Genomic DNA, 25,398 nt, shown 5'->3' with positions numbered 1-25,398 from the left:
TTACAACGACCAAAAAGAATTTTATTGGAACATATACACACAGGGATAACAGAGGTATCTGAGTAATCAAATATGGAATGTTTAAGAAAGTTAAAATAAATAAGGATACCAAGTTTTGCCAGTGCTAGGTCCAGCACCAATATAAGTAAATGCCCTCTGAACAAGTCTGACTCTGACAGGACCATCCCTGCAGAGCCTGTAAAGATTCCTACCACCAGAAAGTGGCCAATAATTTTGGAATACAAAGAGTCACAATAGTGCTTTCTACTGATGTGCATTCACACTGTTTATTCACTGCTTTCGTCTCTTATTTCTTTAATAATATCTATTAAATTCTGAAGTCCAAAAACATAGCCCGTGTCTTGGCCCTCATGCACCACACTATCTTCTCCATAGTACTTGCAGGTTGTGTGGGCAAAGTCTATCATACGGACATCGACAGTACTGGCAGTTGGTTTGTAGGCATAGGCTCCTGCTGACTCATCTGAAGATTCCTCTGAAAGGTCCTCTAGGTCCTCTGGGTCCGAGTCAACAGCAACTTCCTGCCTTTCCTTTCCATCATAAATGATCAGCAAGGAGCTTGAATAGAAGCGGTAAGACTCCTGTTTCTCTAGGACAGACTTGAGTTCAGTCAGTTTTTTAATAACGGACTCAAAGAGTTCCCTGCGCAGGTATTTGCCATTATGAAAGAACTGGTAAAGTGCTTCTTTAAATCCTTGGACTGAGAGTTTTCTTCCGTGGTATTTATTCATGAACATCAGCTGGCCAGTGCCTGCCTGGTAGACCTGCATATACAAACACAAGAGAAAAGGAATAGTTAAAATTGCTGGTGATACTGACTCAAAGCCTTGAGGGGACAAAAAAAAATTTTAAAAAAAGAAAAAACATGTTACAGAAAACTTTTACAAGATGACATATTACTTGCTAAAATTGCTCTTCCACAATTACACAAACTGCTAACAACAGAACTTGGAACTTGGAGGAAGTGGAAAATTCCTTCAGTTCAGATTTGAGCTTTTCCAGCAGGAATGTAAGACTGAGGACTTTAAATGAGATTAGGAAAGCTGCAGCCCACATCTCCAAAGTCAAGCTACAACCTGTACCACAGCCACTAATTCAGCTCATTACTTGCCTCTGCCCTAGGATGTACCAGGTGACTGCCAGCATGCTGAGATCTGAGTGACAGCAAACACTTCTACACAAAACTAAGCTGTGCTCCATATTCATCTGCATTTAAATAAGTCCAAAGTGCTCCTGCAGGAAGATGTCTTCCCATAGGAGAGTGGTCTATATACCTCATAGCTCAACAATGCTCAAACATCTGGGTCAAGGACTGCAGGTGCTTCCAGAGTTCCTCTCTGTTTTCCAGCACAGGTCAATACTGGAAAGTGAACAATGAGCAGGCTCAAATCCCAGCACACTGTGGTCATAAATGCAGCTCCCACACTTTCATTTCTGCCTCTTGTTTTTCTCCCAAGTTAAACAGTGAGCATGTGAACCACACATGCCAACAGTCATGCTACGGAACAAGTCCTAGCAAACACTGCTAGCATTCCTGGAATCTACTGGATGGGAGGAGAGAGGCTTCAGAAAAGCCTCAAACACAAACATGTTGTTTTCAATTTCTCATTCACATGTCAAAGTAAACAAAAAATTTCAGGTGAAAGTTCATGTAACTGTCCCCTCATCTGGCCACGAGTCTTATCACATTGACCAAGCACTTCTCACCTGCACTTTGTAACAAGTCGACTTCAAGCAGTGAAAGATCTGTGGCTTTTCAAAGTCTACAAGACAGAACCGATTGCTTCTTACTATTCTAGCAAACTTCCACATGCTTCATTCAAAATTCACGTACTGGCAGACCCTCCTTTAAACTGTTCCCTATGCTATCCTGAAATGTTAATAGTATCAGTAATTTTGCTGTGGTTTTAAATTGCTGATATTGTGCAGGAGACTGTGCTCAGACTGCACTCACTGATGCAGAGCATAGGCTGCAAGTTGCTCCTGCAGATGCTGCCACCTTCAACTCATCAGGGATACCCAAAAGCCTCATTCCCCTCTGTGAAGGACAGCACCTCAAGGGCAGCAACTCATGGGATTAGTACATAAGCCAAAAACCCCACTAACAGAAATGGGTGTAAGCCTGTTGCCCCACACATGGCCAGTTTTCCCCTCACCTGCATGCCACAAACTCGCACCCCAATCACAGCCGATGTGCTCTGCTGACACTTGCGGATCTGATTTGCCTTCTTCTCTTCCGACGCGTCGTCCCCGTGCTGCCGCGTTCCCATCTTAAGGTCCAACACGCACGGCACTTCATATCGGGATGTCAGGTTTTCCAGCAAAATGAATTCTGATTAGTTAAGGAACAATCCTCACAGCAAGGGATACAGGTTTTAAAAACCTTATCACAGATTTTAGTGCCCCAGTCTTAACTTTAAGCATAGCCAAAACATGCCCTATCAAAATTTGCAGTTACATAAACTCACATATCCACTATGCCAGTTCCAGTTTTACTGGTCTCTGGAGAAGACTAGTGAATTTCCACATTAAGTGAAAAACAAAAGTAATCAGGGCTATACAGAAACGTAACCTGGCAGCTGACTTTGAATTATGAAGTGTTTCATGTTCAGCAAGAGGATTTGTTTCTGTGGCAAATGAAGATTTTGTGTGCTTCTGTTACCATTCAAAACTAGTGAAGCATTTTCACACCACCTCTAAAATACAGAACTCAAAAAAACACTTCAAAACATCTGTACTGATGCTGTTCCAAAGATATCACACATTTCTTAGGCAACTGAATAATCATTTACAGTGAAATGGTGAGGGTATCAGCCAGAAAATGCTTTCTGTTGAACAGTTTATTAGTCACAGATGTTTTAGTAATCCATTCACTGAAAGTCCTCACACGTGAGGAATTTGTTTACCTAAGTATATAGATACTTTTGCAGGATGTATCAGTGGCATCCAAGCATGCACACAGCAAGATCTTTTTTCCATAGAGTGCTCAGGGTGGAGATGTTTGTCTACAGTTCCACAGCACAAAACCAGTGTGCTTCAGCTTTCATGGATTCGGTCACTGTTTTTCTTTCTCATGCTCCAGCCCTATGTGACAGTTTATATTCAGCCTTTTTTTTTTTTTTTTTACCAAAAAGGTTCACTAAAAAAAGGGTTCTAGTAGCAGAAAACTCTAGGTATTGGAACATCCTCTATATTTAAGAAACTACTAAAAAGGGAAAGAGGATACTGGTTTTTAAGATCATGTAAACAGTAATAAAAAGCAAAAGAACTCTTCTTTGAAAGCTCTCGATAGAAAACTATTTTTGGGGAAAACTTTAAACACAGTATGCTGTAAAACCTGTCCACTAACTAACCCACAAGTTGTAGATATTAATTCAGTTATCTGAGTTTCCCAGACTAGCTACTTTATCACATGCTGGAAAAGCCCATTTCTAGAAAGCACTGGCAATCCCTTCAAAGCCGCCAAATAAATCACAGCTTCAGAGTGTCTCTCAGGACCACAGTTAAGCCTGCTCTGTACTTTTATCTGGCGTGTTCAAGAAATAAAAGGCAGAGCCCTACTCATTCCATTGTTATGAGGTATTTTCAGGAAAGGATACTGTATTGGTTTCGGTGTTTTGCGTTTTCCTTCATCCGCTGTAATTGTTGCTGGTGACATTTCATGCTCCAAGGATTATGGTGTTTAAACTGAGAACTGACATTTCCTTTTTTCTCTACAGTATAATACAAGACTTCAGATTTCTTCAGCCACTCAAATTCTTCCTCCAATTTGTGACTAGAAAAACAGAACAAAGCAGCAAATTACAGGTCAAGTAGAAAAATAAACTTTTGAAAGGGGTTGTCAGTGGATTTAACTTTACAAGCTGTTTTGCTCACCTTCACTAACAGCTAGCAAAAGCTTTATTTTGCTCCCTGTACAAATGGACAAGATGCCCATCAGTAATATCTCAACCTTTATAAAGCTACTTCCATACTAATACAAATTAGCATGTAGCCAAATGTTACAAAACATGTAATAATTCTACTTATATATCCTTCACCTGTGTGAATTACTTCTGTGAAGTAATGCAAGAGGTAGTGATGTGCTTTAAGGTTTATCCTTTGCTAAGGTCACTGTTTCTAGCACAACAATCACAGCTCACAGTTCACGGTGGGCACAATTAACAGAAATGTCACTAACAGGGCTGAAGCAGGATTCCTACAAAGGTATCCCATACACAGTAACACTGAGATATGCTTGGGATTGATTGGGTTTTTCTATAGCTATTGTGCCTTTGCAGGTGGGTGGAAGTTTTTTGTTTGTGGGCTCTCATTTTTTCTCCTTTCTGAAGCTTCAAAATAACACTGAGAAGCCTGTTTCAACTGACCACTGCAGAAAAAAAAATGAAAAGACTGAACATGCTACTGGACTGAGGACATACTAGTTTCACTACTGAACCTGTCTGCACTGAAGAGATCAGGAAAAACAAAAGAAACAAGAGAAGAAAAGAAAATGAAAGTGAAAGAGTTCTGGAGAATTCTCTGAAAGTCTGAGGACCAGAACTGGGCAGCAAAAAATATTTTGCTTCAAGGCTCTGCATTCCAGTTCCCCCTGTCAAACTCACCTTTTCATTTTCTCCTCTTTCCTGTGCTGCCGGACCCATTCCTTAGATATCTTCTCATTTTCTAATAACATTGTTTTTTTGTTAGTCCATCTCAACAGTTTACTTTTGGGTTCGCAGTCAGAGTTATCTAAGTTTTCTAAGTTATCGTGGTCCCCATTTAGTGGATATGCTATTAGACATAAGTTTCCATCTTCGTCCTCTTCAAAGCTCACCGACACCACACCTGAAGAGAGAAAGGACCTGGACAGTTATGAATTGCTCAAGTGACAAGCAAGCCTTTTAGAACACATTATTTTACACTAAGAATACAGCAACTTTATTTTTTCTCTTACCCTGGTCCTTAGTTTCTATCTTGCCACAGGCCAAACCTCATCTGCCAACCTAACAAATATCAAAAGAGCTAGACAAAAATGACACCTCACAAAAGACAATTTATCATATTGACAAAACAATGATACAGAAGGTCATTTTCTTTCTCTGAGGCAGTCAAGTAAGAATCAAATAATAACAGGACACAATTTCAATTAAGAAAATTTTTTATTAATTTAAAAAAACTGACTGGTCTGATTCTAAGTGAGATGTAAAACATTTGTTAACATCTTGCAGTGAAAAGTGACCTGCACAAAAAAAACTTACACCAAAACCTTTTAAGTTTTGCATGACAGCAAAGCAAAAAGGAACTTAACCAAACAATAACTGGTTACTAGATCCCCAGGGGAAAGATGTGCAAGTAGAGCAAAACAAGGAAAATGTCACATTACAACAGAAACTAATCCAAAAACTTCCACTTAGAATCACCATGCTTAATTATACATTTTCTTCTCTTTTTTTGGAATATACTTTATTGATACTGGTTATGCGGCAATCTTGTGAAATAAGTAACAAAAATGCAATACAAAACAAATCTGTTTGTGGTACAGAAACACGGTGAACCTTGAAAGCATTTGTTCTCCTCATGCTCCCCTCAGGAGTCTCTAGAGCACTGCACTGTGCTTTAAGGGTCCTAGTGGAACGCTCTGACAGATGCACTGAGTGCTACATGAGCAAGTTTCGGGGGTTAATGAAGAAGCAGCATCCATTGTCTGGACTGGGTTTTATTTTGTTTTTCAGTCCTCTCTTTATTCTCAGATCAATCAGTCTGCACAGTTCTTGCAGCTCATCACTAACTATGGGAGAGGTCTCGGTGAGAGACTGCAACTTCTGAGCTGGCCAGGCAAGTCCCAGACCTACAGTGGCTGGAACAGGGAATGCAGAAGCTCTGACAGTCCTGCTGTCACAAAGGAAAGGACAATGGGGAAAAAGCAGGAGAAGGGAAGGGAGGGGGAACCAGCTAGCAAATGGTTTTGGCTTTACACTAGAAAAAAAATAATAGCGAGGGACCAAGTGAGACCCCTAAATCCCTCCCCACACTTCCCGGAAAGCCACATACACTAGTACAATTGTTCTATTACATTTTGAGAAGTATCATTCAAAGACCATATTTTCTTGCAGTCCAACAGAACTTGTAATTAGACATGTCAAAAAGTCTCTGTAAGTGAGCAGGGAGTATTAACTCTGAAACATCTCTGAAGTCTTCCACCACTTTGACAAACAGTATGCAAAACTTCATCATCATTATGGCTGTTAAAATCAATGTGCTTTAAAAAGCAACTCCATTTAAAAAAGTGCTTCAGACATATTATTTATTAATCACCAGGCAGCAGTTGATGAAGTAGGAAAGAGAAAGAGTGTTCCTGTTAACTAGTGCAATTCTTAGGAGAACTGGAATTTCCACTCCTACATAACTTCTGACTCAGCCTCATCATGGCTACTTGATCCTTGCCTACCTAAATGCCATGAATTTTCATTTCCTTAGTGGCAGAAACAATACTCCAAGCATTCAACAAGACACCTTACTGACATGTATTTATTGCAATCAAAACGAAAGTCAGAAGAGAAATCCAAAACTGAAAGAGACCACAACTAAGCTTGCACAAAACACTGCCATACAATCTTATCAAATCCCTTGTAAACAAACATTAAACAAGTGGCCAAAAAAAAATAATTTAGAAATCCACACAAAAAAAGCAGCAGATAGTTACTGAAAACATTCTCAAGCTGTTAGCTACTTACCTGTGCCTAAGGGAGATATATGGGCTATCACCAGCAGAGTTGCTCTACTCTAATGCTGTTAGTCAGCATAAACACCAACTTGGCAAGCATTTCCACCCTGCATCTCCACAGCCTGCCTCAGACAACATCAAAATACATGAAAAGGAACCCCTAAAATCTCCTCCATACAGAAGAGATTTCAGAGAGAACACAGCACAGCACGCTTGCATTCACAGCAACAAAAAGCCCAACCCCATTCAAAGGTTGGTGACTTACCCTCATATTGTGGAGTGAATTTACGCATTTCTGTTGGGAGAGTCTCATAGAACTGGTGTTCCCTCTGAATAAGGGGTTTACAGATGGTCTTGTCATTAAACCGGAGGACACAGGAGTGTCCTCCAACCTGGTGGACAAAAGGCTCCAGCAGGACTCCCTTGGAATAGTGCTCCACTTCCATAGCTCCAAACGCTGGGCTCATCCTTGTAGCACATTAGACAGAAGGCGGCGACAGCAGTGAAGGCAGTTGGGAGCCTGACGCCTCCGAGCCCGTTGGTTGCGTTTGTTGCGGCTGCCGAGTCTGCTGAGGCAAACAGAGGAGAGCGGCGGCTCGGTCGGTGCCGGCGGGGCCGAGGACGCGCCGCTCGCGCTCCGGACGGGCCGACTGAGGGCGCGCGGGGGGCGCCGCCGGCCAGGCTCGCGCGGACACGCCCCCCCGCGCGCCGCGTCCAATGGGAGGCCGCGCGAGACGCGCGCGCGGGGCGGGGCAGCGGTTCCTTAAAGGGAAACCCACCCGCCGTCATTCCCGGCGGGTCCCAGCGATCCCAACCGCCCCCCCGCCGCTCCCGCGCTCAGCCGGGGATTAACACCGAGCGTACAGTTCCTCCCTTCCAAATCCTCACAGCAACCAGCCTGGACTCTCATTTCACCAGTTTATTCACAACAACGTGTCAAACGCCGAAAATATTACACAGATGCAAACTCTCCAGAGGAACACAGTAACGCAAATGTGCCATTTCCCAAGAATTTATTTTCGCGTGCATCCAGCAGAAGGCAGCGCTCCGTGCCAGCTGCATCCCAAGGATCTGTACTGTACCCTGTGACCGCACGCTGCTCAGCCCTGGCCCGCCGCCAGGGTCACGCAACCTGCACTTCAATAGCAATTAAAGGAGCGAGGCTGAAAAACAAAACATGACTGTCTTGGTCTCTGCCTTCCAGTAAATTTTTAAGTCGAGTTACTCTAATTTTAGACCAAGGCTTTAATCATTAACTTTTTGCGGCTAAAAACAACCTCATACTTATTTTGCCTGAAGATCATTACACGAACAATAATGCACTTAATTCAAAGAGACTACAAAGTGTTCTAGGTCACGGGTCTATTTTTATTTGTCCTCCTTAGATATTTAACAGCTTTACATTAACTGGAAAAGCAGAGACCTGCGGGCTTAGAGCAGCAGCGCTACCAAAACTACAGACGCCCACAGCATGCCCTGGACATAAGAGCATTAATTGAATTAAACAACTAAACTGCTTAAAGAAACAACAGGTCGATCAAGTGAATGAACTCCAGCTCCTGGAATGTTTACCCGCACCTAAGGATAACAGGTCAATAAGAGTTGAGTGTGTTTGCGTTGCTGGTTTTTGGTTGGTTTTTTGGGGTTTGCCTTTTTTTTTTTTCCCCTCACTGCACACACCAGTTAGGCTTTTTTTATCTGCTTTTTTCCAAGCACCTTATTTGACAAAACGTTATCAGCTTCTTTTAAAAAACAAACAAACATTTTTTAATACAGAAAACAAAACTCAGACCAACTCTGCAAGAGAATGAATGTAAAATTGAATCTGGAATAGTGTTTCCCAGAAACAGTACTCTCTTCTGATACTCTACATTTTAAGATTAGAGCAAGATCAGTAAAGTTTCACTCTCTCTTTGTACTACTTTTAATTTCCTAGTAATTTTTTATACTGCAGCTACTGCACCCCCAGCCAATTTTCTCACCTACCTCAACACCAACAACGTGACAACCCAGAGACACACAGGTCTCAGTTCCACCCCAGAAAGCCACTTCCAAACCCCTATTTAACTGCACGAAGCTGAGCAAGGCAGCGTGGAAAAGCCATTTGCCTTGGCCTTGACTGACACTGTCAGTGTTCTGGAGGCACAGATTTGCTCGATGGCTCCCCACAGTACCACCCCCTCCGTGCAGAGCCACAGGCTCCTCCTGTAAGGCTCCACTGCAAGTTGAGTTACCAGCATGTGTAACACACTTGGAGCCTGGACCATACACACACACCTAACAAGCCATATTAGCTCCTCAGTAAGCCCTGACTGAGTTGCTTCCATTTTCTAGTACAAAAATTTTAAGCATCAGTCTGTGTTTGTGTAATGCACCAGTAATTTTATAACTCTTTTTCATTAGGATTTTCTAGAGCCAACAATGCCTCCAGTCTTCTGGAATTTCCCAGGGAAGGCCAGAAGTGTGCCAGGTTTCACTGGAGGCACGGCAACACACGTACATGATCTTGCAGTGCCAGAGCTTTACACTGGCACAGTCACTTTTAGCAGCCTCACAGAACATCAGCAGTACAAGACCACTCTTCCCAAGACAGCATTACCATTCCATGGCAACCTTCCTAATTACCCTGATGTACAGACACCAATTTCCAGCTGCAGTTATTCAAACTGAGAAAGTACCTTGCAACATCCCTTAACCTCCAACATCTAGTTTGCCCCATTCCCCCCTTTGCATCAGAGTTGCATCAGGAGTGAAGCCCTGAAGATGTTTACGCCACAGAAATTACTCTCTAGCAAAAATCACCTCCAAGACAAACAACGCACAACACCTTGTTTACCCAACACATCTTCAGGGAGCTCATTAGTAGCAGCTCAACTTGTTTGCTTTCATGTATGCCCAAGTGGTCTGGACAACACTTGGACTGGATCACCACATTCACTCAGCCGTGAAATTGCTGAGCACAGTATTGCACAGGACTACTCGTGCTACTTCACCTTTTCCTGGAAAAGTGAGATCTGGCAGCACATCACACAGTCTAACTTCCCATTCGAGCTATAAAAAAGCAAGGTTTTTTTATTGCTTTGATATTATAAAAATATAAGTTATGGAATATTTAGATAGGGTTGGGTTTGGTTGGTTTTTTGTTTTGTTGGGGGTTTTTTTTGAGAGAGAAATGTTAGAAATATCTATACAGTCACAATGTACCTAGTCTGCACTACCATAAGACAAATGCGAATCTACCAGACATAAAGGGGGAAGCTCACACAAGTAAAGGTGAGTTTACTGTGTCTGTATTAGTAAGCTCTGCTTCTATTTTTATCTTCCAAGGCCACGGTGCAACTCCCACATGTTCCATTTCTACGACAAGATTTCTGTAGTACGAATCCCTGCTGAAAAAGCTCTATTAATAAAGCTCTGCAGTACAAACTGTGTGCAAGGCACTGCTGAGCTGAGCGTCAGCAAGGAATTCCTTGCTATACACCCCTTAACCGAGCTCCATAATTGTGCAAAGCCATTTACTGCCTTCTTATAAACCTAACACATGTATATGATCTGAACAGAGCAACAGTGCTCAACAAGGCAGCAGCAAGCCCACACAATCTTTTCCACAATTTAGGTTTCAATGAAACTTTAGTTTTCACTTTGAACAATTCATATATTTTAGCCTTTCAAGATACACAGTGTTTACCTAATAAATTAGTTTTCACCTAATGAAATTCTTCTTGCTTGCAACAAGATTTGGAGCAAGCTGTTAAGTTTTTTTTCTGCTGTGTGCTGTAACATTACCACTACAAACAATCAGGATTTGTTTGTCATTTTGGCTCTCCTCAATATTTGGAATCTTGCCATTCAGATTAACAACAGGACCTGGAGCACAACTGTAATGCCCATCAGAAATACTTTGTACTGTTTCATTTATAAATATCTTAATTCCATAACAGCCTCACAGTATGCCAAATTGGTTGCACTTCCTTAGAAATAAAAGCTTTGACCTAAGACCAAGAGCTTCAAGTGGCATTGATGTTGACCAGCACAAGCACAATGCAGTTTTTCACTGCCTTTCCTCTGATTCTACACCCAGTTTGTTCTCAATGCTCTTTGGGTAAGAAAGGGCCCAGAACAGCTGTTTTTAGGCAATCTTCTCAGATACCAAACGCAGACTCTGAGTACCCTGCCCTTTTCTTCCTATGTGCTTTTAAGTGCCTTTGGCTAAGAGTTTTTGTTCAAAGGACACATCAGTCAAAAAAAGCAGATTTACTAATCCTTCACGTGTCAAGCATTTTAAGAGAAAAATGTGACATAACTCGAAGGAAGCAAACAAAAATGTGTCTAGACACAGTAACATTAGCTGGAGCAATGTCATTCTTACAGTAAGCAGCAAAAGATGTTTAAAACCCAAACCTGCAAACCAGAAGTGACATAGATAGACATCTTATTCCCATCACGTGTGACAATGACCATCGAGAGAATACCGCAATGAACTCATGTTTTCAGACTCTTAACATTAATCCCAGGTGACGACATTCTTTGGAAGGTATTTCATGTCATTACAGATCCTCAACTTAAGTCCCACACGTAATTGCATTAATGAACACATCCTCTGGAGAGTACAGCTCTCAATTAAGCAGCAGCTCCTTCCTTCATAACAATCTCAAAATTAACACCTCTTCCAAAAACTTTATAATAGCAGAACTACAGATGCAGAGCTGCCCTTCTAGCCAACCTGTTAAAACTGGGTTCTCTCTAGTGCAGACTTTTGATTTTGAGTGGTCAGTATCTGCAACTCCAAATAGCCATAAATCAGCTTTACAGTGACAGAAATAGCAAGGCAGCAAAGCTTTCTGCCTGTCCTTTTTTCTCAGTTCACTGGGCAGTGCAAAGAGGAAGCTGACAGGGTAGAGATCTGCAGAGCAGAGCTTGCTGCAGGGTGCTATAACCCTGCTGAACCAGACAAAGCAAAGCCCCTTCCGGAGGTTCCAAGGAAACAGAGGATTGGCACAGTCAGCCAACAGGAGAGAAAGAGTATAAGTGATCCATTAGAGCAGCCAAAGAGAAAGCTGCCTCAACCCAAAGAACATTCAGGAAGAAACAATATCAGCTGAAAAAGGACACAGGAAGATGCAAATATCAAGGTGGAAAACATATGGTGTGTTTTTGAAATCCCATCCACCACCTGTTACATGAACAAAACTGAGAAGGTACCTCAGGTCTGAGTTAGTAAATCATCACAAAACTCAAAGATAACGACCCTTCAGGACAGGATAAACATACTTTGAGAACCTACAATACACCTATCAAACAGGAATTTTACAAGTCCTCATATGACAGAACTACATGTCCCACTACTAATAATGTGTTATTTTACAAACAGCAAGGTACGTTCCTTGAATCAAAGAAAGCAGAGGATGCAACATCAGAATATTAAAAGCATTAGATATATTAAGTGTGCTTAGGGTCAAAGTTCTTGCACAGCTTGTGATTCATTTTGATGAAAATCAATGTCATTCTTCTACACAAAGTACTATTTTATTAGCAAATTTGCCCAGTCTAACATTGTCAAGGAGTTGCTTCTAACATTCACTGTGGCTACTGCTCGGCTCAGGAACTGAAGGTTACTCTGGTGTGCTCTGTTCCAGAAGTTCTTAAGATTAGAATGGCAATAGTCATGTCCTCCAGTGTCCAGTCAGCTGCCGTGGAACAATATCAGAAATACAAAATTACATTTTAAAGATGACCTGCATAAGATTAGAGAGCAAACCCTGTACAATAGCTAGGTTTAACTCTTAACAGAAAAAAGACCTCTGCACGCATTTATCACAACTGTTTTAATCGATTCCTAATTTTGAGGATGCATTATACCTCTAAATATAATGCAAGTCCCACACTAGGATGCTTTCTGAAGCCTTTTCCACCTACAGTAGTAGTAATATAACTAAGCAATAAAAGCTGTAGTTTCTAACTTTTTAACTCATTAAGATAGAGATGAAGAGCTCATGTAATAATGTCCTTGTATGAATCCTGGTTTTGGAAAAAGTCTTAAGAGAAGCCTTAAATTCTGCCCAATTACAGAAAGCAAACACTTATTCTGGTAACTAATTTTGAGGAAAAAGGTTATCTTCAGTTGAAGAGTGCGCTGACATTGTTGAGTCTCCGACTTTTTTTAGTTATCAACAAAAAACTGGCCCCTAAACAGCAAGTAATTAAAATTCAATACAGCAGACTTAGTAGCCTTCAACGTCGTGGGGGGACGAGGAACAGTGTCACAGTATCAAGGGAGAGGAAAGACTAAAGTTTTTCTTTAAAATTAAGACTAGAGGGGGAGAAAAAAAAAATCTTTTTTCATGAAATATAACTTTAAACCAAGTGGTTGTGATGAAAAAAGGATGAAAAACTTTCTACGCAAGTCAAGGTTATTTAAGCTCTTCTGCAGCAAATCAATCAACGTGATGATCATTAAGTTACCTTTACATGACTTGTACTCAGAGATGAGTAAGCATGACGTTTTGTAAAAATACTCAGCAGAAGACTTGCAAACTCAAGAGTAAGATACCAACTCCTTCGTACCTACATATTGGGACTATGTGTGCATTCCATTTCCAAGCAGGAATACTTTTGCTGTAGCCTTTAGTGGTAAATCATCCTGGGAGTCAGGCACTGTAAGTGGCATGTCTGCCATAACCACCTACAGACACAAAAAGCCAAGAAAGCATATTCTTCATGTTGAAGGTAGGGTGCTTGGGCTAAACCAACAAAATAAGCCACCTGCTTGTTAAAAATGTTGGTATAATGTAATTTTATCTTTATTTTTTTAATTTATCTTTACTAAATGGCTAGTAATTGCAGCACCACATTGCTCTGGTTAAGAAAAATTAAGTAATTTCTCCATAAAAAAGGAAAAAAAATTCCTTGAATTCTTTACTTCATCACATAAAACAGACTGAATCTAGAAACCCAGAACTATACATGAACTCATGCACAAAGTTTCTACAAAACATGTTTGCAAAACCCTTTTGGAACGTGTCTCGGCTAACTCAATAGCAGTCTTGGCCCATCAAGGTAGAAATCTAATCCTATTTTCAACATCAGACTGTGAACAAAATATTCCCACCAAGAAAGAATGCATTTTGCCACTTTCAAACTGCAGAAAAATATCCTGAAATGCCCTCGGTTCTTCTGAGGATGTCAGGTGTGTCACACCTAAGGGTACCAGATCTTTTTCCCCTCTGAAAGGAGAGGGACAGTCCAACAGTGGCTAACACGGTCAGGTTAAGAGATGTCTTTGCACCTGTAAATTTAACACCAGAGCTGCAGAGCCACCTCCTATTCCAAAAAGACTTTTGAATACAACCTTAACAGGCAGAACTAATTATGAAACATTAGGCATAACACATTAAGGGAGCAAACTATAAACAAAACAATCTGAAGTTGCATAATGTCCTGTCATTACTACTCCTCAAGCACAATCATTATCCCTATCTTCCTTAAACCAGGTCTACATTATTAGGAGAAACCCAGTTCCCCAGTCCTTTTGTCTAGGCCAAGGCAAGGCAAGCCACTAAGGCAATCTCCAAGAACTTCCACCTTTTTAACAGAAGCAGGCACAGCAGCCCCTCATTGCCATTTCTTAAACCTCAGCAAGGAGGTTAAATGCTCACTATAACCAATATTTCAACATCCAAAAAAGCAGCAGCTTTCAGCTTTCCCTACACCATTTGTAATCTGTAAGCTTAACACCTACATACACGAAGTTCTGGAGAAATGCCAGTTTTACCTCTCAAGTAAAGCTATTTTATCTCCCTGGAACTAAAATAAAACCAAGTTACAAGTTACTGAGCATATTCAGCCACAAAAGAGCATGCAATTCTGACCCATGCAGTTTTTCAGGGATTGTGTAATTTAAGAACTAGCCTCTTTTCCAAGTAAAAATGCTATGGAAACTAAGAAACCTGAACCACCAAAACTAAGCTACTTAAACTTCCTATTTAGATACTGATCCATCTTAAAACAGTATTCTGGCATCAGTGGCTAAAAACACCAGTTGCTATGAAAAGACAATACCGCCCTTTGTCGTGGAGAAACCGAAATAGCCTTCAGCCTTTAATCTTCTGAAAATATGACAGCAAGAGCTAAACTGTGTGGATTACACACATGAAAGTATTATTCAAGACACCAACACCCTCAGAAATTCCAGCGCTGAGATTAAAATAAATCCAAGGCTATGCCTTTCTCATTACCATGAATTTAGCAGTCTGGGAACTGTATTTCCAGCCACTCAATAAAAGAACACGGAATCTTTTTGACTGGCCCTTCAGTTGTGACCCATTTGCCACATACGATAAGCTGCTCAAGAAGACAAGTGTCAGGTCCCTTTCAAAGTTCACATTCACGTAACTACATAAAGAATTTCTCTCTATTTTCTTCAGAAATCCCAACCTCTAATACTTTTTATACCATAATAACTAGGGGCCAACAGGACAAGATTGTTAAATTTAAGCTTTGATGCCTAAACCCTACAATCCAAACTAACTCCTTGAGCAAAAACTTCCACGGGAAAGCAAAACAAAGATCATCCATAAATAAACTATTACAGGAAGAACGGTACCCAAAACACAGTAACATATTTCACATATCCCATTTATGTGTGTATTCGTCTATACCACCAATATAACTCCAATGAAGTTTAGTCCCTTTATGAAGAAAAACAGTTGAAAAGAAGGAGATACAGTCATCAGACTTGAAATGCCCATCCACATTTTTATCTGTAATTCTTCAAGTGTTGGTTCCAAGACTACTTCTGATGATCATGATAAATGGAATTTTTGCTCCAGAATAGCTCAAGCTAATGAGATGCATTTAATATATCTTTTAAAATTGTATTTATGTTTCAAAACATCTCAAACAAGACAACACGATCCAGATTTGCATCTTAAAGGGAACAGTTTATATGATTCAGTGACCTCTATATGCTCTTTCCCTAAAGAGTTGAATGTAACTGGGTCCTAAGGCCTTGAAACACAGCACCCTGCAGGGTTGACAGAGCAATTATAGAATTTCAAATGCAAAAGATACAACAGAATAATTTCAATGTGCTTCTTGCTTAAATGCAGCAGCTTGGACAAGAGCAAGTAAGGACAGGAGAGGAGTCTTACATGACAGACTCTCAGGTGGCACAACAAAACCAAGGGAAAAAATTATGACCATTTTCCCTGTAAATCCAACTCATTTTAAGATGTTTCCTCCTAGTAGAAGGGACAAGGACCTTTTGTACAAGCACGCCTGCAGAGGACTTTGGAAATGCTTAAAAAAAATGATGTACGTATTTCGTGTTTCCTCATTGAGTGGGCTCATGGAACACCATCTGGGGCCAATTACAGGCTCACCATAATAATCACTGCCAAAGAATTAATCCATTTTTATCCCATACAGTTTACATATTCAAACAGCAGTACAAAACCACTTGGAAAAAAATCTTATCGATTTCAGTAACCTAGAAAAGGGAGCTTCAGCAGGAGCCTGGCTGTACTGCTCTCATCCCTGCTGCAGCTGAAAAACACAATGATGCACAAGAGCAAGCTAGTTTTATTAGCCCAGGCAATGGGACACAGTCATAGTATGTCTTATTCCCATAAAAATATCTGTTGCTTTAGAGGAGTTTTTATAGCAGCCAGCAAGTGTGCACTCCATGACTGTCTTCAAAGAGAGACCATCACTCACCAAAAAGGGAACACTCAGACAGGATGACTGCCAAAAACCTATTTTCTCTTCAAATATCTGCAACATAGCACCACTATTCGCAGTGTGCTCATGTTCCAATTCTGCATTTCCAAAAATCAGCACGCTGGCAGCAGAAAAAAATACTTCAAGGAGTCAAGCTTATGAAAAAAAATCATCTTATTTTTTGAATGCAAACTTTGTGGGTAGTGATGTTAAATCATTATTTGCACTTTAAAACATAATCATCATTCAGCACTTAGGTTTAAATATGTGAAAAGCTTTCTTTAAACAGAACAACTGGGAGAAGACACTCATCCTTGCACCACACAACTCACTGCAGCTCCATCAGCATTTACTTCATCTTCTCATTGAGAGACTACTTATTTCCACAAATTCCAAAACGAGTCTCCCAACCCTTTTGTTCCCTCCCTATCTAGAACTATGCCCTCAACTTTAACACTCACAGATGTCTCTTCAGAAAACTGACTGGTGCCATTAAGCCAGAACGAATTTTTCTAAGATAGCTTGAACAGATTCCCAGTTACAATGACAGTTACGTCAGCATGAACATACACACCCACCAATTTAACCTCGTATCTCCTGTTAAATTGAATCAACCTTCTGAAAGTGCCAACACCTCAGAGAGGTCAAGATGATGCCTATCATGTCAGCAATTTAACTTCTCATTTTTGTAACAAGGAACCTCATTAATCTAACTGATGTCATAATGATAAAAAAAAAATCATTTGTCATCACACTGTCTTCATATATCCAAAACAAAGGCAAATAAATTACTGTTCTTCTAGAAAAAGATAGGAAAAATGAAAAGAGCAAATGTTAAAAAAAAGAGGTCATCTTCAATAAGCATGAAATTAAGCAGCACCCAAAATTCCAGATAAGGTTTCAGGCACTGTAGAAAATTTCTGCATCACAGCACTGCACAGCTATTTGGGTATGCTTAAAGCCCTCTGTGCTTCAAGAAAATAAAATCATTTTTGCTGTGCTCATTCTAATACAGACTTTGGCATAAATCCCCAAACTCTTGCTTCTTCTGACTATGATTTTCTGACAAAAAATTGCCTCAATAATTTTATCATCTGCCCTTGAGCCTGTTTGTTTTAAGTCTCAACAACCTGGGGCACTATGAACCAGCTTGAGCAAGTCATCCAAATGATTTTTTTTCAGTTCCTTCCAACCTTTTGGATGTCAACAGAGCAGGACAGAAGAGAAGCAGGCAAGAACCAAAAGAGATAGTATAGCTGAATGGCTGCTGTGTGAATTCAGGACTTCCCTGTTCTGTTTGGGCTGTTAACTGGCTGATGAGCAAGTGCACAGCTCCAAACCAGGCACAGCCTGTGTCGTCTCTTGCCCTACCATCCATCATGGCAAACACACAAAGTTTGCCTTCATAAAGCAAAACTCTCAGTGGTCAAAACCATTTTATAAGCAAAGCTTTCTTTTTCCAGTAAAACAATGCAAAACTGGGCTCTAACTGGTTCCAGCCATCTCCGAGAGACAATCCTCCACTTGCACGAGCAATCCAGAAACGGTCAAAGGCTGCAGGTTAAGTATCTGATAACAGTGGAGTGGTACATTCTGTACCTATTATGAAGATTATCATTACTTTATTCTAAACACAGCCTGTCTTTCAGAGAACAGTCAGGACTTCAAAGACTGTGCTACACAAGCCAAGAATTTGCAGAACATTTCAGATTTCAAGCTCCTAAACACCCAATTAAACACAAGCAATGTTGGACCTTCATTTGAACAAATAATTTTGCTTCATGATGCCTTCCAGTATTTCAGAATTTGCAGAAGGAGAAATTTCTAGTTACTTACAGCACATGATACAATGTCATACAGTTTTTTGCAAAAGGAGGGGGGGAAGAATTATTTTGAAATTAAATAGTTACTAAGAAAGGCCCCAAATTAACATTCTAATGAGACATTTTTGACAAAAGTTATAGAAAACACACATCTGCAGTTATACCTTAAAGCTCTTAAAATGTAACCTCTTAATATTTGTAAACTACTCTTATATTGTTTCAAAGATGCAGTAACCTTGGGCAAGACAGGAAGCCAGATAAAAGAATTAGCAAGAGGAAAAATCCTCTCCCCGCAATGGAAAATTTTCATCTCTTCAAGCAAGGCAGAGATGCTCAGCCGGACCTGCGTTGCCTGGAGACCAACCGCAGTTTCTTGCCAACAGGGACGAGCTCAGCATCAGCAAATTCAACAGCTGATAAGTGGATGAGCTGAATGAGAGGCAGCAAGTTTTTTCCACACATCAGTGTAAAAACCTGACAGCTTTCAGATAATGGTTCTAGCCCATGCTCACTAGAAAAACAAGAATTATTGTGAACGTTAAATGTCAGCTTAAGAAAGCTTCAAGCTCCGTCGTACTTGGCTCTTATCCCTACATGCAGTAAAGAGCACATCCAAGTTAAAATTTTTAGTTGCACCTCGATTTCTGCCCTCTCCATCTTTTGATGCAGTATCAAAACTTTTGGAATATGTTCTACCCATTCAACGAGTTCTCAGTCTAAGCACTGGTGCAGAAATATTAAGAAAACCAGTGAACTACATCAAAAAGGAAGAAGCTACAGTTTGGCTTAGCTTTAAAAGCCACACCAAATCTTGTTTCACTTCAAAACCCAGCCTTTGCCCCCAGCCTTTCTCACCTAAAGTGCAGCTCCCTGGGCAGGCCTGCATCAGATGTATTACAGAGGAGACACTTGTTTTGCCTATTCTGGATCTGGACCTCAGATCCCAGCCTCAGGCAGGCATGGACAAGGCTGCAGGAGCAGCACTCTTGACCTCTCAAAGAAACACCTCGGCTGTCTCTCAGTCTCCAAACCATCAGATAAGAATTGTTGGAAAGAACTGATATTTAATACCAGTTACTCCAGAATTTCCCCAGATCTTATCTAATTCAACTCACTGAACATATTCAGACAGTAAAGAATTAAGATATTTAAAAGAATGACTTCTATTTAATTTATCCCTTCCGATAAATTCCATGAGTAAAGTAGGTCTTCCACCACCGACCTGGCAGCACACACTTCCCTGCCTCCACCCTATGCCTAAAACAAAAGGGCAGACATTTGTGTATCACCACTGCTGACAAAGACACTCTCAGTGCCTCGAGGTTTGTACCCTTCCCCTACCCTTCAAAAGAAAAATCATCTCCAAAATAGCCTCACACTCCCCAGCTGACCGGAGAACAACTAAAGTACTACCATACCAGTGACCTGGATGGAAGCCCATCCACTGACAGGCAGCAAAGAGGTTCTTTCTTTAACATCTTTTCTCATCCTGGTTTTTCCCAACCTCATGCCTAACAAATCCAAAGTCCTCTTTGCAAGCAACTGGTAGGGAAAGAATTTTTGAGAGCACAAAGCGCAGCATTCATATGACTGACCACCATCCAGTTTTCCAGTTGCTTCCCAAATTACCACACCACATGGTTATGACAGCTCTGATCCACCTTTCCTCAAGAAGAAACAGCAACAGCTTACATTGCTTCTATGACCAAAGTACCACAGATAAGCTAACAAACCGTTACTTCAGAAAGGTATAAATTGCAAAGACAGCAAAGGCTGAAAAACAGCTTTTCAATCAAACAAATACAAATTTATGAAAAGCTACATGGACAAGTTTAAGGTTTGAAATTTTTCACAAACACATACACGAGTGGCTGTAATCCTTCCCACGGCCCTTAACCAGGAGACACTTCTGAGCACTTAAAAATTATTGTTTTTTGAAGAAACTTTCCTGAATTCTGGCACTTAAATTATTACACTCTTCCTCATTAAGTAATATACTTTAATTAAAAAAAAAACAACAAACTATCTTGAAGATGCCAAATCAGCCAAATGTAAACAAATCAATCAGTCTCTTTTTAAAACACACATGTTTATGTGTGGACGCATGTATACATAAACCCAGTTTCCATTCCTTAATGCTATTGTTAAGCCCTGAAAAAACACAAGTTAATTTCAACTTAAAGACAATTTCAAAACTAGTTTTTATCTTATATATGTTTTTATTATTCTCTAAGCAAAATTAAGAGGAAAGATGCCAATTCTTGGCCAAAATAACCCTGACTTTGTAATTCTCAAGTGTCAAATTTGAACTGTTCTACTCTCACTTCAGTATTACACGTTGAGCAATTACCAATAATACATCATTTGAGTGAAAAGTTAAAGCAAACGTTAATATTCCAGAACTATATATTAAAGCAAAATTCTAATAATAATATTTGACACACAACTGTCCCTTTAGATGTTCATGAGTCTAAAAAAGCACATGGGCACTGAATGAATTTCTAAAACTCCTGAGTATATGGGACAACTAAGGCACGGTATCAAAAGACAAAAAAGAAAAAATACAGCCTTGAAGTGGAGGGCGATTAAATTCCAGCACATATCAGGAAAGATATCAGTGTTAAACACGCATACTTTTCACAGTGGAATTAAGGCCAAGGACATATCAGGGTGTAACTACCAAGAGGTTGTTATTCCATCAACAACGATAACATTTATTTTCTTAAGCTGGATGTCTATTTCCAAAGCCTCAACCTAAGTGTTTTTGTTTAAACGCCTGCAGGTCCCAAGCCACGTTAACAAGGCATTATAAAACCGTGACGCTCGCACCAGTTCCTAACAAGGCATCACCCACCACTCCCATTTGACACGGGAAAAGGGTATCCGTGAGCAGCACGTCCACTTATGCAACACATCCCGCAGCACCCGTTTTTCATTGTGAACTGTTAGCGAAAGTACAACACAGCGGTCAGAGCCGCAGCACACCCATCACCCGGGCGGAACGGGCAGACAACGTCCTGTGATTCAGGGAACCGCTGAGCAAGGGGCGACCACCAGCCCCGGGGTGGGCACATACCAGTGATGCAAGGCAGATATAAGGGATACAGGAGCGGCCGCCCCGCGCCGGGCCCGGCCCAGCCCCAGCCCCGCGACCCCCGCGGGGGGCGCAGGAAGCGCCGGGGACGGGGATGCTCCGCCAGCGCTGCCACCGCTATCCCCCCACCCCCGACCCGCATCCCCGGGGTGTCGCCAGGACAGAGCCCCCCCCTTCCTCCCCACAGAGCCAGGCAATGCCCCGAGGGCGCCGCCGACCATCCCCGCCGGGCAGCCGCCCTCCCCCGCCTCCGCCGGGCCGGGCACCGACCTGCGAGCGGGCGGGGCTGCGTCCTGCACAGGCGGCCCCTCGGCCGCCCCCTCACAACTGCTCCCGAGGGAAGGGGGGGAGGGGGGAGCAGCATCAACGTGCAGGAGAACTCGGGAAGCGGAGCGCACCCGTTACCTGGAGCGGGGCCGGCGCCGGCGGCGGCCTCAGCGCTTTTGTTCCTCAGACGTCAAGATGGCGGCGCGGCGCGTGGCCGGCCCTCCCCGCTCCGGCGGGCCCCGCCCTCCTGCGCGCCTCCCCATTGGCTGGGCCCGCGGCGCCGCGCGCTGATTGGGCGGTCGCCAGCGCCGCTGTTGCCAGGGGAGCCGGGGCAGGGGAACGGCGCCGGGATGCGGAGGCCGGTCAGTTCCGCCCGGCCCGGCCCGGCCCTTCCACGGGAAACGCGGGGAAACGCCGGCTAGAGAGCGGGACCGCGGAGAGAAGCGGGACCACGGGAAAAAGCAGCTCCTCCGTGTCGGTCCTTCCGCCCGAGCGGGCCCGCCGGGCACCCTCTCTTGTAACCAAGCTTGGAGCCACCACCCAGCACCCACAGGCAGGAGGCAGCCCCGTACACCTCCCTGACCTGTGGGTTATTACGGCTCCCTGACCTGTGGGTAACACCTCCTCAGGCCGCAGCAGCCATGGACAAAGCTCTCAGTCACTTCCCCTCAGTGCCTGCTTGGAAACCATTTCTCTGCTGGCGTGTGACACGTTCGGACGTGACCAGGGCACTTCCATCACTCGCCCCGTTGAGGAGGCAGAAGAAGAACATCTGAGCATCCCTTGAAGCTCAGAGGGCTGTGTGACTGAGGTCACTGTTCATCCCATGCTTCTGTTTCTATTCCACCAAAACTCTCACTTAGGCAAAAGCAGCCCAAAATCTTGGAAGCTCCCTCCACTCGGCTTTACCCTGGATGACTTCTCCGAGCCAGTGTCTGATGTCTGAAATGCAATCGCAGTTATGAAGGTTTGCATGCAAGGCCATGAACTGCGGGTAACAATGGAGCCACCACCATTGTAAGAAAAAAAGACTGAATAATGAGATTATCGCAGTTTAAATTACTAAGCAACAGTTTCTCTGACAATGAACTTAGTAACGCTCTGCCATCTATTTAATCACGCTAATGAGACAGAACAACTCCACTTAGATACAAATTACTCTGCATTTCATTTAAATAAGGGTCAGGGAGCTAAAAGCCACACAAGCCACCACACTTCTGCTGTACAGCACATCCAGCAAAAGACCTCCTTTGTTTCCAGAATGGACCCAGGCTTTCTGGCCATGAGCTGCCAAGGCAGGGCTGCACAGGGCATCTTGCTCAAACCTCCCACCTCCGCTACCCCAGCTGCCTGTGCGTGGGCCCAGAGCCTCTCTGCCTTGGGAACAGCTCCTTGGTTTGGAGAGGTGAGCACTGGTTTACCAAACAGATTCAGAGGGCAAGAGATCTCTGATTTCTCTTTGTTCTAAAGTAAAAGCATGCACAGTCTCTTGTGTAAGAAACAATTATATCCCCCAGTTCTCACTGCTTAAAATATGCCTCTTGTTCATCAGGCTGACAGTCAAAGCCAAGCAGCACGGCTTGTTGAGAGTCTTCTCATTTATCTGGCTGGCGCCATCATGATCATCTTAATATAAAAATCTGGTTTAGTATGTGTCTCTCATCATTTAAAACTGATGACTTCCCTTGGATATTTAAAAATTTTGTTTCAAATCCATGCTTCTTGGGCTGAAGCTGGTCGTGAGAGAGCAGGTCTGTAATAAACTGAAGAAAATTGACTGGCAGTTGCAACTGGATTATTCACACATGCTAGTAGTCTTAATCTTTATTTGGAAGCCCGGAGCTGGCCCAGGGCTCACATCTGATATATGTTCCCTAGCCACAGGGAGAGGGGAGCTAAGGTGACATCCCATGGGGCCCTTTCCCAGTGGGTGGCTGTGTGATCCCTCCAGAGGCTGGGAATATTCCCACATGCTCACAGCAGCATTAGGTTTCCTCAAGCCTCACTCCTTGCTGCACTTCTTTCCGTTCCTCTTAATTAGCGGGGGAGTAATTCCAGGCTATGCGAGTCATTCAGCATCTCCTCCCTCCTCCATGATCAGCTTCCCCAGTACAGTTCATGCCTGTAATGTCAGCCTCGAGCTCAGCTTGGCAAGCCTTTCATTCCTGCACTGCTCTTGCCTGCACATGGCTCCTACTCACTTCCTAAACTTCCAGTCCCCCATCCCATCGGCTCTAGGATGAACCTCCAGCTAGCTGTGCTCCCAGACACGCAAGGCAGGCTGATCCTCTGGCTGCATGGCTGTCCAGGTGACCCCACAGCACTTCTTGAGAGCATTTCACTCTGAGCAATGGCGTGAGGCCGGTATAAGGTGCTTTAGCTGCAGGAGCTACTGCAACAGCAACACTGCTCAACCCTCCTCAACCCTCCTCAACCCTCCTCCTCACCAAGACAAAGGAGATGAAGCGTTTAAGCCAGTGAGGATCTGCTCATGCAGGCAGTTTCTCCCACTGCCAAAACCATTCACAAAATAAACAGGCAACAAACATTCCAGTTCCACAAACACCTTCCTCTTCCTTGTGTACACTATGTGTGTGTATATATATACACATATGTACAATTTTTAAGAGCTGGTGAAAAGTGCCAGACTGACAGTTTAAAAGAAAAAGCACTTCCTGTTATTTACAAAGCTGGTACAATATAGGAAGCAGCAGAACAAACTTCTCCCTCTTGCACTGTCAACTCCACAATCCAGAGGAAACACCCTTGAGCATAAAGTTAATGCATATTCCTATTTTTCATCTTCCCTGCTAAGGACCTAAGAATTGAACTTTTTACAGGGAGCAGAGAACTGTTATGAAGTTCCCTAATTCAGTATTATTCTTACCATGTGAGGGTTGCAAAATTTCATTTATATGAAAACCAAGACCCTGAATCAAAAAAATGTAACCCTCCCCAAAACTCAGCCACTTCTCACCAACCCAGTTCCAACACAATACAATGTTCTAACTGCATATTCCTCACCCACAATCTTAATCCCATGCTCTGTCTGCGTGGTGTGGTCTGTGCCATTTTTACATGCCTGTGGTAGTTCAAATTAATGCACATGGTTTTAGTTATTATTTACTTACAAAACATTTCATCAGAGGATGTGTCTGATTCAGGACTCAAAAAGTCAGGCCACTAAAGGAGGACAGCACTTAATGAAGCAGCAGGAAAATGTCATGCTTTAAAGGTGTCTTGCACGGAAATAGATTCCATGCTCTATCCTCAGTCCTCCCAAGGTCACAAATAATAATTAGGAGAGTGGAGCTGGAAGAAGGAGGATAGGAATGGGGATTTTTTGAGCAGGGCAGCAGCAAAGCCCCATCAATTCAGTCACCTGCCAGGCAGCCCTCTCCCTTGCCAGGCACTTTCTATTACTCCTGAGCAATTACATACTGATGAATGAGTCACAGAAGAAAAACACAACTGGACTTTGTTTACTGGGGTGCAAGCTCAGCTCTGTGATTTCTCAAGAGCTGCAGAGATGCAGAGCTGGCAGTTTTGCTCCACCAGCCAAGGTGTGAGGGACTGCAGGTGAAGGATCCGTGCTTTCCTGTGAAAGGCTGTGATTAATGGCAAGGGTTTTCTCCACCCCAAGTTCCTTCTACCTGATCTGCCCAGGCCCAGGAACCACAAGCAAAAACATCTGTAACTTATGGTTTAAGGTTTAATTTGTTGTCTGTGCTTCAGGCAAGCAGGGAGCACACGTGAACCATGGTGTGCTG

The 25,398-nt window shown here is 42.5% G+C and overlaps 1 protein-coding gene and 1 long non-coding RNA gene across 6 annotated transcripts; one reads left to right on the top strand and one right to left on the bottom strand.

The window, feature by feature from the left end:
* Positions 1-21,854, bottom strand: IP6K2 (inositol hexakisphosphate kinase 2). 5 transcript variants are annotated; one of them, XM_027700594.1, is made up of 7 exons: positions 21,632-21,730; positions 13,292-13,409; positions 6,993-7,293; positions 4,626-4,848; positions 3,621-3,796; positions 2,178-2,353; positions 1-785 (listed from the first exon to the last, which is right to left on the bottom strand). In XM_027700594.1, the coding sequence occupies exons 3-7, from the start codon at positions 7,192-7,194 to the stop codon at positions 288-290; spliced, it is 1,275 nt and encodes a 424-aa protein (XP_027556395.1). In that variant the 5' UTR covers positions 7,195-7,293; positions 13,292-13,409; positions 21,632-21,730; the 3' UTR covers positions 1-287. The 5 variants fall into 5 exon arrangements, with proteins under 5 accessions (XP_027556395.1, XP_027556396.1, XP_027556397.1 ...); XM_027700595.1 differs by lacking the exon at positions 21,632-21,730 and adding an exon at positions 21,767-21,851 and having other exon boundaries at positions 259-785; XM_027700596.1 differs by lacking the exons at positions 13,292-13,409; positions 21,632-21,730 and adding an exon at positions 21,767-21,854 and having other exon boundaries at positions 259-785.
* An 80-nt stretch (positions 21,855-21,934) lies between these two features.
* On the top strand, positions 21,935-24,179 carry LOC113976136. The gene is made up of 2 exons (XR_003537011.1): positions 21,935-23,033; positions 23,181-24,179. It is a non-coding gene; the product is annotated as an uncharacterized LOC113976136 (long non-coding RNA).
* Positions 24,180-25,398: the final 1,219 nt, after the last annotated feature.

The sequence above is a fragment of the Neopelma chrysocephalum genome, unplaced genomic scaffold (assembly GCF_003984885.1).
Source record: "Neopelma chrysocephalum unplaced genomic scaffold, ASM398488v2 Primary Assembly neopelma1_147, whole genome shotgun sequence".
Classification (NCBI taxonomy): Eukaryota; Metazoa; Chordata; class Aves; order Passeriformes; family Pipridae; genus Neopelma; species Neopelma chrysocephalum.
Note: the sequence above shows the minus strand (reverse complement) of the source record. Positions and strands in the feature narration are given on the sequence as shown.